The sequence below is a fragment of the Fundulus heteroclitus genome, chromosome 2, assembly GCF_011125445.2.
Source record: "Fundulus heteroclitus isolate FHET01 chromosome 2, MU-UCD_Fhet_4.1, whole genome shotgun sequence".
Classification (NCBI taxonomy): domain Eukaryota; kingdom Metazoa; phylum Chordata; class Actinopteri; order Cyprinodontiformes; family Fundulidae; genus Fundulus; species Fundulus heteroclitus.
The window spans coordinates 34,830,106-34,849,588 of record NC_046362.1 but is presented as its reverse complement, the minus strand read 5'-3'; the positions used below and the strand labels follow the sequence as shown (position 1 = coordinate 34,849,588).

The following is a 19,483-nucleotide window of genomic DNA, read 5'->3' as shown; positions in this document are numbered from 1 at the left end:
GTATTTTGACCCCTAAAATAAGATAATTAGATATACTGCACTTGAAATAAGATGATGGAGATGAATTGTTCCTATTTTAAGTGGAAAAATCTTATTCTATTGGCAGATCATCATATTTACCTGCTCAATTCAAGGAAAAATACACTAATTTTAAGAACATTTTACTTATTTTTAGTTCCGTTTTTGCAGTGCAAATTCAATCAAATCATACTGGCAGAGCTACATAAAATGACGTGGAGACATATAAATGAACGTGGGACCACCAGAAGGTTCTTGCTCTTCCAGTTCATTATGTTTTTATTTTATTAAAACCTTTATTTTTACCAGGAAGCGCCCACTGAAGGTAAAAAGCTGTTTCCTAGGGAGTCCTGGCCAAGACAGGCAGCAGCAGATCAATTAAATTACATAAAAAAAAACATGGTAATCCTTAGACAAAACCAAGGAAAAAGCGTACATATAACAGAAATCAGCTCAAATTGAAAGTCTTTACTGTCAATATGTCACAATAACAACATTTTAGTGAGACACACACCGATCACCTAACACGCAGGCATGAAGAGACGCAACGTTGAAATACTTCAATGCATCGACGACGCTAGAAAAGCTAAGAATGTGCACACGGTTCTTAAAAGACAGACAGCAGTCGTCTTACAGACGATATAAATTACTGCGCGGTCACATGCTTGTGTCAGACTAAACCCTCCCTGAGAGCTTGAAAGTGTGCAAACAGTAATTAGCAAAAAAACGTTTGAATCTTCAAGGTAAAGAACTGGATGTCCAAACAAACCTGAGAAGCTAAAAGTCTGCAAACAGACATTAAGATGCTGGAGAGGGCGTGCGTAATTCTCAGTTTAAAAGCTCTCACAGGTACGACAGGTGTTGTCTTTTCCAGGCAAAGACCACAGGTGAGGGTTGGAATGTAAACGGACGGGTAAATCGAGAGCGTCGCTTTTTAGGCTCCGGTCCATCTGCTGCGCCGTCCTGTCGTCACTGCTGAACGAGATAAACTCCTCCGCCTGAGGCAGAGACTAAGCCCCGGAACCCAGATGGAGGAAAATCACGTTTTTCCATCTGTTAACGAAGAACATGTTTTGTTTTTTTTACCCTGAATGTAAAACAAAACTTCTAAAAAAATAAAAACCCAACCTCAGCCGCAACTTCTTTATAAGTTTCTCTCCATGGGGCTTAAAGGTGAGGGAGTAAAAGAGTTTATATTAGGGCTGAATGAAAAAAGGTTTATCGATAAAATAGAAATCATATTGATCGCTATCGATAATTATTAAAAAAATCAGTGTGCAGCCCTGACCGTTTTATGCTGTTGCTTAATGCTTAACTAAATGGAAACTCAACCCTTTATTCAACCAACATTTTACCAGAACTGTAAGTATTTAAAAAATAATGCTCTCTAAACTCTTTGAAGGGGGCGGAGCTTAGTGGCTGAGCTTTCCTGGGTCTGCGTTTGTGATTGGTTGGAATGTAATGACTGTAGTATTAACCTACATGATAGGCTAGAATGCACCGTCCTTCTATTGAACTTTTTATTGACCCCTTTTTTTCTGTTAAACCACACGTCTATCGATCGATATATATCGTTATTGAATTATTAGTTTATACCACTTATCCAATTTCGCCATACCAACCAGGGAGTCTGCGTCTCTAGTCTTTGTGTTTCTCAGCAGCTTCTTTTCATATTAATCCCCATCAGGCGAGCTCTAAACAGCACTGAAAGAAGGAAATCAAAGCATGGTTTGGCATTTTCAGACAGTAGCTGCTCCTCGTCAGATCCATTTATAAATTTTAAGCCTTTAATTAGCATTGGCTAAACTTTTTTTGGTGTTTTTTTTTTTTGGGCAGGATTTTGGGAAGTGCCCTCGGCTCCGTCTCTTCACTCAGGAGTACATTCTGGCTCTGAACGAGCTGAACGGCGGGATGGAGGTTGTGAAGAAGTTTATTCACAGGTGAGCTGGCGTCTCTCTGAAGCACGGCCATCAGGCTACGCAGCCTGGTGTGCAGCCTGCAGACGCTCTGGACTGCACTGAAAAGCCGTGTCTGTGTCTGTGTGTGTGTTGCAGCATGCACGGCCCGACGGGGCAGTGCCCGCACCCCCGCGTCCTGCCCAACCTGGTGGCAGTCTGTCTGGCTGCCATTTACTCCTGTTATGAGGAGTTCATCAACAGGTCAGTCCTGCTCCTCCTCTGCTCTCCTTTCCTGGATACGGTGCTAGATTTCCACTAAATCTTGTTAATTACCACCTTTTTATAACCCGTAGTTGCACACTGCCTGGCACTGAACGATCCGCCGGGCTGTTTTTGGGTAACCTTGTTTGTAGTCTTTATATTTTATGATCCTACGAGTTTAGTTTAAAGCTGTTGATCCAGAGGAGCCGCGGCGTTGTTTGCCTCCCGTGTTTCCATTGATTAGACGAACCCTGTGGCTGGTAATTTCCCACATCTTGCAGCTCTAATATGAAGGAAACGGGCAAACAGTCATTTCCAGTTGTTACCAGGAAGGCGGCCCATAATCGGATCGGTCATCAAACCCACATTATGCCATTTATAGCCCTAAACTAATTTGCAGCAGCCCACAGCGCCACAGAAATACACAAGCAATTATAGGAGAGACAAATAAATGGAAAATAATGAAATATATCGCATGATCACTGGACTGAGGACGAAACCCTGAGCCTTTTTTATGAGCTCTGCTGTCAGTGGCATTTCTTGTCAACAAGCTCTTTATTGTGTTCTTTATTAAATTCAGTTTGTTTGTCAAACATGTGAAGCAAATGTTTCATACCCCCTAAAATAAAAGCTCTCTGTTTTTTAGTATTTACAAATAAATGTGATTTTTTTTTTTTATTATTATTATTTTATCAGAGGGATTTTGATATTGTGGCTTAAGTTTTGTGCAGTTTTGGCATAATCCATGTTGGGGTGGGCGTCATCTGGAGGCAGAGAGAAACTGGCCAGAGTGGATGGGGGAAAGTGGGCGGAGCTAGAAGAAAACCTGTTGCACTGCAAAAAGGGACTAAATGTAAGTAACATTTTCTTGAAATTTAAGCAGGTAAATAAGTTTATTTGCCAATGCATTGAGTATTTTCGACCCCTAACATAAGATATTTCGATATACTGCACTTGATATAATATGATAGAGATGAGTTGTTCCTACTTTAAGTGCAAAAATCTTATTCCATTGGCAGATAATCCTATTTAGCTGCACAAATCAAGGACAAATACACTAATTTCAAGAAGATTTGACTTACTTTTAGCTCCCTTTTTGCAGTGTAGAGGCTGCAGACTAGAGGTCCAGCTGGGCAGGACCTGAGAAAATACCACCAGAGCCACCACGAAATGGTTTAGACAGAAAAATAAGCATGTGCTAGAACGGCCTAGTCAAAGTCAAAAGCCTAAACACAATTGAGAATCTGTGACAAGAATTTAAAAATCTGCGTTCCCAGATGACTGAGCTTGGGATATGAGCCGTTAGCGACGGACCCGCGGCTCTTACTGCGGTAAAAGGTGGCTCCAGTTTGACAAAACCTGCAAAGGTTTAGGGGTTTGAATACTTTTGCAGAGCACTGTAAATTACAGAACCGATTTTAAAATGAAACACCAAATGGAAATAATAGCCTCTGGTTGACCTTTTTTTTCCGAAAAAAATTCCTATTTAGGTATTTGTAGTATTTTTCCTCATCACCTCCATAGCTTCTCTTCTCCCAGAGCTTCGGTTTCCAGAGGAACCGTCGCCGCGGCAGCCTCTCTTTACGTCTCCCCTCTCTTCTCCCGCCTCCATCTTTGACGCTGCGCTGTAAGTTTCCTCTCCGCTTTAGCTCCAGCGTGACATCTTGTGACGTTTCTCCCTCCTGCAGCCGAGACAACTCTCCCAGCCTGAAGGAGATCAGGAACGGCTGCCAGCAGCAGAACGACCGCAAACCGCCGATGCCGCTCCGCCTGCTGCGGCCAGAACCCCCGACGCCGCCTCCCGCCACCATCCTGCCACTGTCCAGCACCCCCAGCCCCCCCCAGCCGTCTCCCCCCGCCCCCACAAACCCAGCCGCCCCGTCCATCCCCACGTCCCCGACGCCCTCCCTGCCCCTCTCCCCTCCGCCCTCCATCGTCAACTCCAGCGAGATCCTGGTGGAGCTGGAGCGCAACAACAACACCGCCAACGCCAAGCGGAAGGGCGGGCCTGCAGGGGGCGACAGCGAGCCGAACCTCATCGACTGTCTGCTGGTCAGCCCCGCGCTCAACACCCTGTCCATCCAGCTGCCGGCGCAGGCCGACCGAGTGCTCGGCTGCTTCGCCCTCATCCTCAAGATGCTGTAAGTTCACGCGAGAAGCTCTCGAAGTGTCGGTGAAAAGAAACATTAAAAGCATTAAAAACATTAAAAACATTAAAAGCATTAAAAGCGCAGCGGGAACAAAGCGTGCTCAGAAAAGTGTGCAAACGACATGTTATCTGGGATCTACAAATGCGGGTAATTTCACCGAAAACTGATTTTGGTGAAAGGAGAGGAAAGATTTTAAAGAGCTCACAGACTGGGATTGCTTTAAAAACTGTAAAAGGCATGAAAGCGTCAGTTCAGTGCGGTAAAGCCCGACTTTCTAAGTTAGATGATAACTTTAGTTTTTATTTTGCAGAATTTCACATCTAGGTTCTCGCACCCGTTGAAATATTCAAATTTATTAATTATTCCAACTATTTTTATTCCCCAGAGTTTCAGCTCCAAACATAGGGCTGGACGATGTATAGGAAAAAAAAGAGATATAATAAAAATCATATTGGATCGATATCGATAATTATCAACAAATTCAAAACATATATTATATGTTATATATTATATATATAAGTGCAGCCCTGAAAATTTTTTGCTTTTGCTTAACAACGTATTTCTAGATAAAGACACTGAATTCAAACTCAACCCTTTATTCAACCAACTTTTTACCAAAACTCTTTAAAGGGGGCGGAGCTTGATGACAGCGTTCCTGGGTCTGTGTTGTGATTGGCTGGGAGGATGTAACGACTGTAGCATTAACCTACATGGCTAGAATGCACAAGGAAGGAAAACTGTTATTCTATTGAACTTTTTATTGACCCCTATTTTTTTCTATTATATATATATATATATATATATATATATATATGAAACGTAAGTATTTTACTCTACTTTCACCCAGTGTGGCTTATCCAGCCAAATCAGGGCAGATGACGCTCACCCGGCCTCCGATTGGCTCCCATTGTATAATGGGAGCCAATCGGATTGCCTTTCCAAACTCATATATTCTACCTAAAACTCTGTAGAGACACTAAATTTACACCTGGGGTGACCGGCAGGTTCTGACACTCAGGGTTTACAGGTTTTTTTTCCTTTTTAATGCGACGCATCGTTTTTTTCCAAATAGAGACTGTTACGTTAGCTCAGCGTTTAAGTGTTCAAATAAAAAGCAGCATTTAATCGTTTAATCCAGTTTGAACACCCTGTATCTCTGCACTTTAAGTCTGATGTATGATTGTTTCTGTAATTTGTCAAATTAGGATCTATTTATACGAGCATCTGACCCAACAGTTACACACTGTGGGCCTTCGTCTCCTTCACTGATCAGGCTCTGCCTGATCAGTGAAGCTGACCAATCAGAGCTGACCTCTGGGGGTTTGATAAATGTTAGATTGGCATCGTGTTAAATTGGATTCTGGGACGGTTTTCTAAATATTTGATCAAACCTAATAGCTGACCAGGTGTCGGCTGCAGACCTTAACGGGAGTTTTACGGGAACTTTGGACTTCCTGTTGATAGCCGGCGCGTCCCAGTTTGTGAGAGATGAGAGTGTAAAGGGCCTGGATTCACTGATAGCTGCTGATTAAAGGGTGAAAGTGGAGCAGCGGCCGCGGCGGCAGGGCGTGGACCCGGGTGACTAAGCCGCGCCGGCTTAAAAAGCAACAGTGTTGGTGGGTTTGTAGCGTTTGTGACAAAGCTGGCGTTACTTAATCTGTGTAATCTGAGGCCGCGGGAGCCTCTGTTACATCAGCGCCGCCGTCCGTCTGCGTCATCGCAGCTCCGCTCGAGTTTCACGTCCTGCCGCAGGCGGCCGTGGCCCTCTGTGCTTTGTCCTCCCTGACTTCTTGCTCTTCTCTGTGACTTTCAGGTCGGACTACGACGACTGGAGACCGGCTCTGGCCAGCCTGCTGCAGCCCATCCCTTTCCCTAAAGAGTGAGTGCTCACACCCTCACTTCCTGCTCATCCGGCCAGACAAACAAGCGCCGGTTCAGGCTTCAGGAGACAAAAGCTGCGGAGTAAAATATCAGTCGCCTAAGCAAGGGGACGGGCGGTTTGGGTCTCAGTGTTAGAAGAAGCGATTTTGTTTGTTTTTGACTTAAATATGCAACAAAAAAAAAACGTCTTATAAAGATCCAACAGCTTGCAGATCCACCTGGACAGGTGGTTGGGGAGGAACGTTGGTCCCACTGAGCTATATTATACACTGGAGTGCTAATCGCCGGCTGTTTGAACGAGTCGCTTTGAAGCCACCAGCCGCCATATTGGTACTCCCTATTTTCCTCCAGTAACTAGGGAATATGTGCGCTACAGCATCAAATAACGAGGATTTTCTCAAGTTCAGGGGGGACTTAAAACTTTTAAAATGTCAAATGCCATATACTTTTATGTTATGTTCTAAAAATATCAAGTACTGAGAAAGTCATGTGCTGAAATATTTTGCATTTTATTCATTTAAATATATATGTTTAACATTTATAAATATATAAGTAACAATATACAAAAACATATATTTACATATGTTTATACATATATATACATATACACATATACACATACTTATATATACATATATATATTTAATATGAATAACATGTAAAATATTTCAGCAGCTCATTTCCTAGTAGTTGATAGTGTTAGTAAATCCACTGACTGTAGAATTACCTGTGAAACGTTTTAACTCAGCCAGAAAACTGCTTGTTATTGCAACCAAATCCTGTGGGATTCTGTGAGAGTAGGGAGTAGCAAGATGGCGGCCAGTGACTTCAGTTTTTCGGCAAAATCAGCACTCCAGTGTATAATATAGCTCAGTGGTTAGTCCAGTCGTTCTTCCAACGCTGCTTGACTTCATTGAGGTTTGCAGACGGCTCTCAGAAATGGTTGAGGTCTGGGCTTTGACTAGGCCGTTGTGATACCTTGAGTCTTTTTTAAATCTTTTTTTTTTTTTTAGCCCTTCTGTCGTAGCTTAGCTGTCGTCTTTGGCATCGATCGTCCCAGTTTGGCCAAGCCTCAGATGCTGGGCAGTAGGTCTCACGTTTGACTGTGAGACGCTCTGATATGGCGAGGAGGTCAGGGTGGACTCGGTGCTGCAAGCAGCCCCAACCAGCAGCGTTCCTCTGCTGCGCTTGAGGCGTTCAGAATGAAAGGTTCACACTGCAAAAACGGATATAAAAATAAGTAAAACGTTCTTAAAAGTTGTGTTTTTGTCCTAGATTTCAGCCGGTAAATAAGATTACCTGCCAATGGAATGAGTATTTTGACCCCTAAAATAAGATAATTTGATATACTGCACTTGAAATAAGTAGATGGAGATGAATTGTTCCTATTTTAAGTGGAAAAATCTTATTCTATTGGCAGATCATCATATTTACCTGCTCAATTCAAGGAAAAATACACTAATTTTAAGAACATTTTACTTATTTTTAGTTCCGTTTTTGCAGTGCAGACGTCATGTCGGCTTTGTCGTGGTCGTGCTGCTTACTCCTCGGATTAAGTGAGAAGTTCCGAATCTGGGGAATCTTGAAGAGTTTCGGCTCCAGAGAGCATGAAAATAAAATGTTACTGAGATCCACAGTAACTCGTTAGACAAACTGCATTGGATCTACAGCCTGACGGGCCTCTAAGCCAAGAGTTTCAGGCTATCAACACGTCCGAAGTAACTGCAGACCGCAGTCATCCCCTGCAAGCTGTGGATGTTCTGCAGGTTTTCACCATCATCTGACGGTCCGTCGGGTTTAGTGTCAACTTTGGTTTCCCACTCCTGACACCAGCTGTGCAACCATGACCTAATCTCCCTCGTTCTGTGTTTTGGCTCCGGTCGCTGTGGATGTAGGCTCCTGCGGGGCCCCGGCTGCTGACGCAGGTCCAGGTCCCAGCCTTCCTGCCTCCAGAGAGCCGGCTGTTATTGGACAGAAGCAGCCCAGAGCTGTTGTTGGTTGGCCCACGCAGCGCTTCATTAGGGCGACTGCTGAACGCCGCGTTGTTTCTCCAACGCTGGGACGCACCTGCGCCACTGTTGCCCGGTTCATGCTTTAGGCGTAATTAGGAAAGGCAACAATAACCCCCCCACCCCACCACCACCCGTAGCTGAAATTAAAACGAGTCATCCTCGCCGTGCAAAGCAGAGGCTTTACACTGCAAAAACTGATCTAAAAATAAGTAAAATGTTCTTAAAGTTAGTGTATTTGTCCATGATTTGAGCAGGTAAATAAGATTATTTGCCAATGGAATTAATATTTTGACCCCTAAAATAAGATAATTAGACATCCTGCACTTGAAATATGACCATGGAGATGAGTTGTTCCTATTTTAAGTGCAAAAATCTTGTTCCATTGGCAAATCATCTTATTTACCTGCTCAAATCAAGGACAAATACACAAATTTTAAGAACATTTTACTTTATATTAAGTTCCGTTTTTGCAGTGAATTCATCTGAATGAGGATAAAAACAGGATGAAAGATGAAAAGTACCAGAAGCAACAGAAACCCAAGAGTGTGGCCCCTCGTTGCTGATTTTTCTGCGGCCCTCCAATTGCATTTTAAGAAAGATTTGGCAGGCCAGCACTGCAGATGGAAACTTTTTTATTTTATTACAGTAAATTTATTGTAGACTGAATGAATCTTAATAAGCAGACTTTTTACTTACCATAGTAAAATAGGACGACTTTTACTCGTTGCATTAAAATGTGGTTAGAATTAATTCGATAAAATAGGTTAAATACAGTTTCATATATTGAGCACATTTTGTTGGTCAGCTTAAAGGAAAATCGTAATATCTTTGGTCATGCTGTTTATTTTTATTCATTTATTCATCTGTTGGCCCTCGAGTGCTTTCGATTCACCAATGTTGGCCCAGTAGGTGGAAAGTTTGGACATCGCCGCTCTACGTTCTTGATAAAGTTCTGGACAGAGACTAGAAAACGGCTGAACAAGCGTGGTTTGTGTTGAAGGGGCTGCAGGGGAAATCTGAATAAATGTGGCAGCTTGACTCCCAATTCTTCTGGAGGTTCTCTGGACAGATTGGACCAAAGCAGAGAGGTTTATCGGTGCCAACGGCGGATAAAATCCGCCAGGCTCGGTAATTTCCGTCACAGCAGCAGATCCACAGCGCTGGGACCTTTTAACGAATCCCTCATTTAGTAACCATGGAGCGATCCGTGCAACATTTGGATAAAAGTAGTTCAGACTGTGGTAACAAACAGTGACACAGAGCCCTTCGCTAATTTCCTCTGGGGGACAATTAAACGCTAACCTGAGCTCCCGGGAGGATGTGCCGCAGTCGGAAAATCTAACGAGCTTGTTGCTCTCCTGAAGCCCGTGACTCCGTGTCCTCAGCATCGCGTCGCCGTGGCTGAGACAAAGTTTCACCGCCAAGCAGAACATTTATTTAGAGCTTTCCTGTTTCACCGTTTCTCACGTCTGTCTTGTGTTTTGTTTTTGTTTTCTTTTTTCCCCCCCGCAGAGCTCTGGCTCACGCCAAATTCACAAAGTAAGTATCTGCGTCTCCACAGCCGGGCTCCTCACTCACATGACGGCCTGAGCAAAGCCTGACGTCTGTTTTTTTTTTTACAGGGAGCTGAAATATGTCATCCAGAGGTTTGCAGAGGATCCGAGGCAGGAGGTGAGTGGGCGCTCCTCCGCCTGTGTGAGACCGATGAAGACCACATCATCTTCATCATCATCTGTGTCTCTGTGGCCTTCAGGTCCACTCCTGCCTGCTCAGCGTGCGCTCGGGGAAGGACGGCTGGTTCCAGCTCTACAGCCCGGGGGGCGTGGCCTGCGACGATGACGGCGAGCTGTTTGCCAGCATGGTGAGATTTACCCCAAAACGTTAAAACCTCTGAAAGGTCAGCTTTAAAAAGGCCCGTTTACACTACACTGTTTTAACCGAGAATGGTCCGAGCTCGGTAACCGAGATAACTCTTGTGTGTAAACGGTCAGCAGACTGAACTGGACCGCGCTAACTGCGGACCAGTTCCCTAGTAGGTCTCGGCCTGGTTTTATTTATCCCGGGTACCTGATAACGAAGAGCGCATGAGCAGACAGCGTCATCCCCTTACAGTCAGCTGACTGTCCGCGGTTTTTCTGGCGTGTCTGGCTGCACGTCCCGATTCACACTCCATTCACACAAATTTCAGACATTCATAATAATACTAGCTTCCTTACCGTGCCACACGATTTCCAGTGATGACTCTGCTTATGAACCTCAGCGTCTGTTGTTGTTTCCGGCGTCTGTAAATCCTTATTAGACGTTCGTTTGTCTCATCCACTTCCCAAAAAGCCAACTTTCTCAAGTAAATTCACGAATGGTTGCCTTCTTCCCCTGACTCTCCGCCAACACCGAAATATCACAATATCAAGCAAACTTCCTGAATGTTACGGGCGTTTTGTTTTGCTGGTCCCGCCTTCAATCCCAGAGAGCTGTAGTACCGCAGATCACCACTAGGAGGCTAGGAGCAACCAAGGAGCCGAGATAAGCTTGGTGTGTAAACGGGTCGGCTAAGGTTGGTTAACTGATCCAAGCTCGGACTGGTCTCGGCATGGCTCGGTTTTTAGGTGTAGTGTAAACGGGCCTTAAAAGAAACGGCTACTTTAAAAGCCACCCGTTCATGTCCTATCCCCAGCGGTCATTGGGCGAGCGGCGGGCGGGGGGGGGGGGGGGGGGGGGGGGGATGGGGTCCACCCTGTTAAAAGCTAATTGGGACAAAAGGAACGGTTTCATAAAGTTTGAGCTCTCACAGCACAGTTTGCTCAGATTTCAAATCCTGTCAGATAAAACTAATTCTGTTGGTTTATTTAATCTTAAAGAGATTATATGGAATATCAGAATCAGATTTAATCACCAAGCTTGTGACACAGACAAGGAATTTGACCTCAGTACCACTTCGCTCTCAACGGAGACATAAAAATATACAAATAGAAACACTTTTCTTATTAAATATGCATACAAGCATCTTTCTACATAAGACGAAGACACTGATCGGTGCTGATGAGTGGATCACCCAGGGTTCATCAGATTGACAGCCTGACGGCAGAAACTGTCTCTGTGGCGGCTGGTTCCTGTAAATATGGCTCTGTAGCGCCGCCCTGGAGTCTAAACAGGTTGTGTGCAGAGATGTCAGCCGCCCTTTTTCTCACCCTGGACCCGTACGGGTCCTGGATGGCAGGAGGGTCGGTCTGGATGATCCTCTCTGCAGGCCTGCCCGTTTGTTCCAGGTGGTTCTGACCAGCCGATCCAGCCCGTCTGGATGCAGGCTGTGCATGCGTAGCTCCACATCCACAGAGATTTGGTGAATCACCTCCTAAATTAAGATCCCAGCAGAGAGAGGATTGATCCCACGGGCTCGCCCTGACCACGGCTCCCTGGGAAAGGCGGTAATTACCATAGCAACATGTGATTGGGTTTTACCGTTAATTAAACCAGTAAGTAAATAAACTTTATTCATGTAGCGCCTTTCACAGGATTAAAACCACAAAGTGCTTCACCATAAAAACAACCACAAAATGACACGAAACGAAAATATAAAAAGATAAAACAGCAGAAATGCAACATCATAGCATAAAACTAGTGTTTCTGCTTAGTTGGGCTGTGCATAAAAACCGATACAAAAATTAATATCAATGTTTTTAAAAACGATTTAATATCGATATTCTGGCTTTAAATATTGATATACCTCCCAGCTCCTAGGGGGCGTTATTACAGCGCGCCAATACTGTTCACAGAGAGGAAGAGCAGGAGAGACGAATTTGTGGAATGGCCAACAGGATTTTATTAGCGCCTTCGTCCCTAAAATCAGACGTTTGGGCACATTTTTGGTTTCTGTGATACGTTAAATGCATTGAACCAAATGCATTTTATTTTCCTGTTAATATATCAGTGTTCAATAAATTCAACATAAATATAACATTTGGCTGTTTTTGTTGATTGAATGACTGAGCATTAATTTGAAAGTAATAAATATCGATATTGGAGTCAAATCAAGCTGAGCTGCATATCGAACCGGTTCATCTAGATGAAACCCCGCCCTGCTGCTTCTCAGCTTCAAAAATGTCTTGATGTGCAGCTGCACCTCGGTTCGCTGCCGTCTCTGTGACCTGGTCGCCCTTTCTCCACAGCGGGATGATGCCGTAGATGTAATGAGCCGTCTCCTCCTCTCCTGCAGGTCCACATCCTGATGGGCTCCTGCTATAAAACCAAGAAGTTCCTCCTCTCTCTGGCCGAGAACAAGCTGGGTCCCTGCATGCTGCTGGCGCTGCGAGGAAACCAGACCATGGTCGAGGTCAGTCCAGTACCTTTACTCACACTTTTATAGCGGCTCAACTGCTGACCAGGAAGATCAGAGGGAGGTTTTAGCTCCTTAAGTGCAGCGCGGCCAAATTAACAGGATGAGGTCACATAATAACATTGCTAACTTTTCACGAGGTTGGAGGATAAAACGAGCGATACCATCACAATCGCTAGACGGTCCAGAGTCCCGGGCCTGCAGGTTTTCTTCTAGTTTGTCGATGTGGTCGTAGGTTTTGGGTCATTATCCGACTTCCGGATGGGGACCAATGGATTTTTATTCAAAAGGCGCTGGTGTTGGAAATGGTTCATCCTGCCCTGCACTCTTAACAAGATTCCCAGGGCAAGAAAGCGCCCAGACCCGGGCTGTCTAACTAATTTTTATACTGGGCCACTTTGGCATCATGAAGTCATTAAAAGGGCCGGTGGCACCTCTCTGGAGGACACTTTTGATTTCACAGTAACATAAAAGTAGCACCTTAGGCCTATTTGAACAGTTTATCTGCAAAAAAAAAAAGTTGATTCTGGGGTGAGTTACACTTTAAAATCATGTTTCTGCATCAATTGTTCTCTTTTTGGACATTTCTGGGTTGTTTTAATGTGTTGTGGGAAAAGTGACATCTAGTGGTAGGAGGCTGTTACTACAGGAGGCACAGTTTTAGCCACTTCATACAATTTAACAGGAGATATGCCTCTACTTTTTGACACGATATGCCTTTTTTGGCTCTTGAGGGCCGGATAAATTGCCTTGACGGGCCGGGTTCGGCCCGCGGACCTTGGCTTTGACACATGTGGCCTAGACGCTCTGATCATCTCTGGCCGACTTTTTCTTCTCCTACCTGAATAAGTGAAATCCACTTAAGACGATCGCTTGTTTGCTTGCGTTCCCAGATCTTGTGTCTGATGCTGGAGTACAACATCATCGAGAACAAAGACACGCAGCTGCAGATCATCTCCACCCTGCAGAGCACGCAGGTGGGCTTCCGCATGTACGAGCAGCTCTGCGACCGTCAGCGGGAGCTCAAGGAGCTGGTGAGTCTGCGCTCCGACACAACCCGGCACGCGTTTCAGGTCGGACGGCGTGGCCCGAAGTTAGATGTGTGGAGATTCCTGCTGCTGGCAGTAAAACAAATAGCCTCCTTAGTTCAGTCTGGCTTCCTAACTGAGGTCGAGCCTCTTTTACACTGCAAAAAAGGGAACTGAAAGTAGGTAAAATCCTCTTTAAATTAGTGTGTTTTTCATTGATTTAAGCAGGTAAATCAGACTATTTGCCAATTGAATACGATTTTTGCACTTTAAATAAGAACAACTCATCTCCATCTTCTTATTTCAAGTGCAGGATGTCTAATTATCTTATTTTAGGGGTAGAAATTCTCATTCCATTGGCAAATACTCTTATTTAGCTGCTCAAATTGAGTAAAAATATACAAATTTTAAGGGAATTTTGCTTAATTTTAGTTCCCTTTTTGCAGTGTAAACCAAAGATATCAGCCTCCCTACACCTGCAGCTCCGTCTGTGTCCTCCAGTCGCCTTCAACCCAATCAGGAGCTCGCCTTTTTTATCCCAGTTATCGAGCTTTTCTGCTCACGCCAGGTCCTCGAGGTCCGACATTCGGCAAAGTCCAAACGTCAGGGCGACCGCACTGCAAAAACGGAACTAGAAATAAGTAAAATGTTCTTAAAATCTGTGTATTTGTCCTTGATTTGAGCAGGTAAATAAGATGATTTGCCAATGGAATAAGATTTTTGCACTTAAAATAGGAACAATTCATCTCAATCATCTTATTTCAAGTGCAGGATGTCTAATTATCTTATTTTAGGGGTCAAAATACTCATTCCATTGGCAGTTAATCTTATTTACCTGCTCAAATCAAGGATAAATACATTAACTTTAAGAACATTTTACTTATTTTTAGATCAGTTTTTGCAGTGCAGGCTTCTTCTGCGGCTCCACCTCGACTCTGGAATCAGCTGCCACCAGATCTTGGCCTTTTCAAATTAAAGCTCCAGCATTTTTTTTTTTTTATTCAAAATACCTAAAGATGTTTTTGTTCTTATTTGTTGAGTATATTATTACGCAGTTTGGTCGCCGTGTTTGTGGATGTGGGAAGGACTGCACAGATAAATGAGTGATTGATTGATTAATCCTTCAAGGATTAAATAACCTTAATATTTATCAGACTGCTCATAAATATTGGTATAATTGATACATTTTTGCTGCCTGGACCCAGATGAGCTCTGAAAAGTGTAGCTTGATTATTAACAAGTAAAGTTAACCCCCCATATCTACATTTATCCTACGAGTTTTGCTTCACACTGCAAAAACAAAACTAAAAACAAGTCAAATCTTCTTGAAATTGATGCATTTATCCTTGATTTTAGCAGGTAAATAAGATAATTTGCCAATGGAATGAGATTTTTACACTTAAAATAGGAACAACTCATCTCTATCATCTTATTTCAAATGCAGTATATCTAATTATCTTATTTTAGGGGAGAAAATACTCACTCCATTGGCAGATCATCTTATTTACCTGCTAAAATCAAGGATAAATGCACTAATTTCAAGAAAATTTGACTTGTTTTTAGTTCCGTTTTTGCTGTGCAACAGTTTTCTCTCTTTTTTTTTTTTGGATTATATGAATGAAAACTTTATTGTCATTGTCACAAGAACAATCAAATTTAAAAAGTGCCATCGATCTGTGCATATGTTTTAAAAAAAACCCCAATAATAATAAATAAATAATAAATAAATCTCTGTCCCTCAATTTACACACAATATAAGAAAATATATGATGAAAAGATCAATTTTCTGCCACCACATCACAGCCGCTTTTCTCTGCTGTCTTATGGGGGCAGAAACGGTTTAAAATTGATTCAAATATTCAGCGTTTTAAAACGGAAAACGTTCCTGCGGCTCAGACCTCAACTTTTCCCCCGTTTTGTTCTCTGCAGCAAAGAAAAGGCGGTCCGACCCGACTCACCCTGCCCTCCAAGTCCACGGTTGGTTCTCCCTACGTCTCTCCTAAAACAGACGGGAAGAACTTTTGGTTTGTCCGTTTCATGAACTCCTCCTCTTCCTCCTCCTCCTCCTCCTCCTCTTTGCTGCAGGACGCGGATCTGGCCCGCCTGCTGAGCTCCGGCTCCTTCGGGAACTTGGAGAACCTGAGCCTGGCCTTCACCAACGTCACCAGTGCCTGTGCGGAGCAGCTCATCAAGCTGCCGTCGCTCAAACAGCTCAACCTCTGGTCCACTCAGGTGTGCAGGCGCTCGACGTTAGCAGGCAGGAGGGAGGATCCGGGCGGGCGAAGCGCTCACCCACGTTGTGTTTTTTTTTTTTTTTCTGCTTTGCAGTTCGGGGATGCAGGACTGAGGTTGCTATCAGAACATCTGGCCTGCCTTCAGGTGCTGAACCTGTGTGAGACTCCGGTCACCGACGCCGGCCTGCTGGCTCTGAGCTGTAAGATAAAACAAGCGCTCCCGCCGGGGCGGGCGGGCTGGTTTGCATTGGTCGCTGGGTTACCTGTGCTGACGGAGACGCTTTTTTTCTGTTGCAGCCATGAAGAGTCTGTGCAGCCTGAACATGAACAGCACCAAGCTCACGGCGGACACCTACGAGGACCTCAAGGTGAGTCAGCAGCTCCTGAAGGCTCGTCACGGATTCTTATTACAGATGTTTACCAGCTTCACGCATCAGATTCACACGTCATGCAAAGGTTTCTCCTACTTTCTGGTGACCATCGACCGTTGCCACACGTATAACGGATCTAAAACCAGTGTTGTATAAAGTACTAGAATCTCGGAGTCAAGTAAAAGTATAGGTACCTCTCCAAAATATGACTTTGGTAAAAGTCCAAGTCACTGACTGAAATTTTACTTGAGTAAAAGTCTTAAAGTTTCTGAAATGTCTTGAACTTAAGTATGAAAATTACTGTAAAGACAGATGTACTCAAGTAATGTAATAAAAAGTAAAAAGTAAAACAAAGCAAATGCATTTTGAATGACATTTTGTACATTTTGGTAAACTTTGAAGGTCAAATTCACTTAAAATAATATATACAACCAAGTGCAGGAGAAATTTAGACCAAGTTTAGACAGAAAATACAACCTTTTTGTAAGCTTTCAGTTTTTCTTCTTCAAGTAAGGTCGGTGCTCTACAAATTGCGTGCGTCTCTCTCTTTTTTGTAACGAGTAACTAAACCAAACATTGAAAATGTATCGGAGTAAAAGTATGCAATTAAGTTCGAAAATATAGTGAAGTAAAAGTGAAAGTTATCAAAAAAAATGTATACTCAAGAAAAGTATAAAGTACTCCAAAATATACTTAAGTACAGTAGTGAAGTATTTATACTCTGTTACTATACAACACTGTCTAAAACAAGTAAAATGTTCTTAAAGTTAGTCTATTCGTCCTTGATTTGAGCCAGTAAATAAGATTATCTGCCAATGGAATGAATCTTTGCCCTTAAAACAAGATAATTAGACATCCTGCACTTGAAATAAGATGACGGAGATGAATTGTTCCTATTTTAAGTGGAAAAATCTTATTCCATTGGCAAATCATCTTATTTACCTGCTCAAATCAAGGACAAATACACTCATTTAAAGAAGATTTTACTTATTTTAAGTTCTGTTTTTTTGCAGTGATAGATACCAGATGACGGTTGCATTTTTGACGTATTCACGCGGCTCTAATATTAAAAACCCTCGTGCGTTTTTTTTTCTGTTCTCAACCCTGAACGGATGACTTTTAAAGATTTTTTTAAACGCCGCTTCCTGTGTCTCTGCAGGCCAAACTGCCCAACCTGAAGGACGTCGACGTCCGGTACACAGAGGCCTGGTGATCCATCACAGCCTCCCGGCCCCCCGCCCACACACACACACACACACACACACACACACACACACACACACACACACACACACACACACACACACACACCATCAACTGCATCTCCAGACCAGAACCTCAGCGCCTGTTCTCCGACACGTTCAAAGCTGTGAAGGAGATTTCTCTTCGGCTTCGTCCCCAGCCACCGGAGGGGCAGCCGGGAAGGAAGCGTCGCCGTTTCTCCGTGGACCTCATCCCTCCTCTCCTCTTCCCCAGGGGAGCTCTGCTTTTTTTTTTGTTTGTTTTTTAATAAACTCTAAGGACCCGTTTTATCCAGACCGAACAGAGAACGCTCCATCCGTCCTTTTTGCCCAGAACGGTCCCCAGCAGTTCAGGCTCAGCCATCGTTCCTCCGGAGCATCCTCTATGGTCCTCTGATGTCACAGCAGGTGCGCTTCTGTCATGGTGCGTTCAAGTACACCTCGTACACCGGGTCGTCTATATCAAAACGCATGAAAAATTATATAATCAAGCTATAATATCATTAAATGCTGCCTCAGACTTCTTCAAAATCTAAATCTAGATTTTTACTGTAAGGGTTTTCTATCGCATCTATGAATATTTAGTCCAGAACGATTATAGTGTGTTCGCCACGTGCAGGAACGTCTCCGTCAGAATGTAGAAATCCCCTTAATTAGGCACATATTACATATATTCTGCCTAATTGTTTTCTAGTGTGCGTCTCTAGACTGTTTTAACCCACTGTAAGGCTTTTCGTGTTCGCATAAAGCTTCACGCGATGGGGGAGCAAATTAGCGCAAAAAATGCTGAATCTTTTCAGCAGACACAGGCCCGTATTAAGACAATGTGGGGCCCCTGGGCATTATACCTCAAAGCCCCCCCAACCCCCCCCCCTTACCCGTGCTGTCCTACGGTCAAAAATATCAGACATAATCAAGGGGATTTCTGTAATATAATTTACTATTTACTAACTTACACAACTACATGTAGGCATATGAGCAGTGAGCGATATTCAAATATCTCATTTAAAAATGTTGAAATCAAAAAAATCTTGATTTATTTATCATTTATTATTATTGTGACATCAGTGTTCACAAAACGAATAATGCATGGTCTTTCAACAATTTCAAGTAAATAATATAACAATTTATGAAAACTATATTTTCAAAGCATGTGTCATGTGGTGACCCCCCCATGGTTGGTGCCCACTGGCCCTTATGGATAATCCGGCCCTGGCAGACACAAAATCATTTGGCCAAATCTAACTTCAGAGGGAATAAAATCCACAGAGGCTCGGATTAATGTCACGAAATCTTGTGAAAACTTGTTGACGTTTTGATGATAGTTTTGAATTTATTTCAGTGCAGGGACTCCGGTGTACGAGGGGACTTGAAAGCACCATGGCGGTAAAAAAAAAAACGAGGCGCAGGAACCGTACCCGTGATCCCGACCCGCATCCATAAGTCCTCAACTTATGGATTGCTGTGAACCGGAAGATGGAAAGGTTTTCAACCGGGAGAAAGGGCTTCAAACTGGGGGGGGGGGGGGGGGGGGGGGGGGAGTCTGCGTTCATTTACCGCTGAGCTGGTGGAGAATCTCATCTGGACGCGGAAGCTTTGGTCCAACCCGACTGCCGTTCGTCTCTGATCCGACCCCCCATGTAGCTCCCTGACCGGACCAACCGAACTCTGAGCGAGTCGGGACCGCCCGCCTTTCCCGGTCCGTCACCGGGTGGTGGGGTGGGGGGGGGGGGACAACGAACTCCTCAGATCCGTCACACGGAAAAAAGAAAACAGTTTTTTTATGATCCTGAATCAACATATTTTTCCAGACGTGGAGGCGTTGGTGTTCGGTGTGTAGCTTCTTCTTCTTCTTCTTTATTTTTATTTTTTTGTTGGTTTAAGGAGGAAACGTGGCAGCGGGTTGTTTCTGTGTTCTTGTTTGTATCCGGACCGGACGGAGGAGGAAAACCACTAAAACTCCGAGCGACGCCTGGAACCTGTGGCCCTTCACCGGCTCGGACTCGGGACACTTTCATATCGTCGGGACTCTTTTTTTGGCTCGGAAAACAAGCTT

General features: G+C 43.8%; 1 protein-coding gene across 1 annotated transcript in view; it reads left to right on the top strand.

The window, feature by feature from the left end:
- The window catches only part of LOC105917504 (c-Maf inducing protein), a 52,183-nt gene extending 33,890 nt beyond the window's left edge, over positions 1-18,293 (top strand). The window contains exons 8-21 of the mRNA XM_012852319.3: positions 1,855-1,958; positions 2,073-2,177; positions 3,866-4,318; positions 6,141-6,206; positions 9,733-9,759; positions 9,843-9,891; positions 9,974-10,081; positions 12,434-12,550; positions 13,447-13,587; positions 15,511-15,558; positions 15,667-15,813; positions 15,910-16,015; positions 16,113-16,183; positions 17,346-18,293. Of these exons, the coding sequence (XP_012707773.2) occupies positions 1,855-1,958; positions 2,073-2,177; positions 3,866-4,318; positions 6,141-6,206; positions 9,733-9,759; positions 9,843-9,891; positions 9,974-10,081; positions 12,434-12,550; positions 13,447-13,587; positions 15,511-15,558; positions 15,667-15,813; positions 15,910-16,015; positions 16,113-16,183; positions 17,346-17,399 (1,596 nt within the window). The 3' untranslated portion in view covers positions 17,400-18,293. The remainder of the gene's footprint in view (positions 1-1,854; positions 1,959-2,072; positions 2,178-3,865; positions 4,319-6,140; positions 6,207-9,732; positions 9,760-9,842; positions 9,892-9,973; positions 10,082-12,433; positions 12,551-13,446; positions 13,588-15,510; positions 15,559-15,666; positions 15,814-15,909; positions 16,016-16,112; positions 16,184-17,345) is intronic.
- The last annotated feature ends 1,190 nt before the right edge of the window (positions 18,294-19,483 follow it).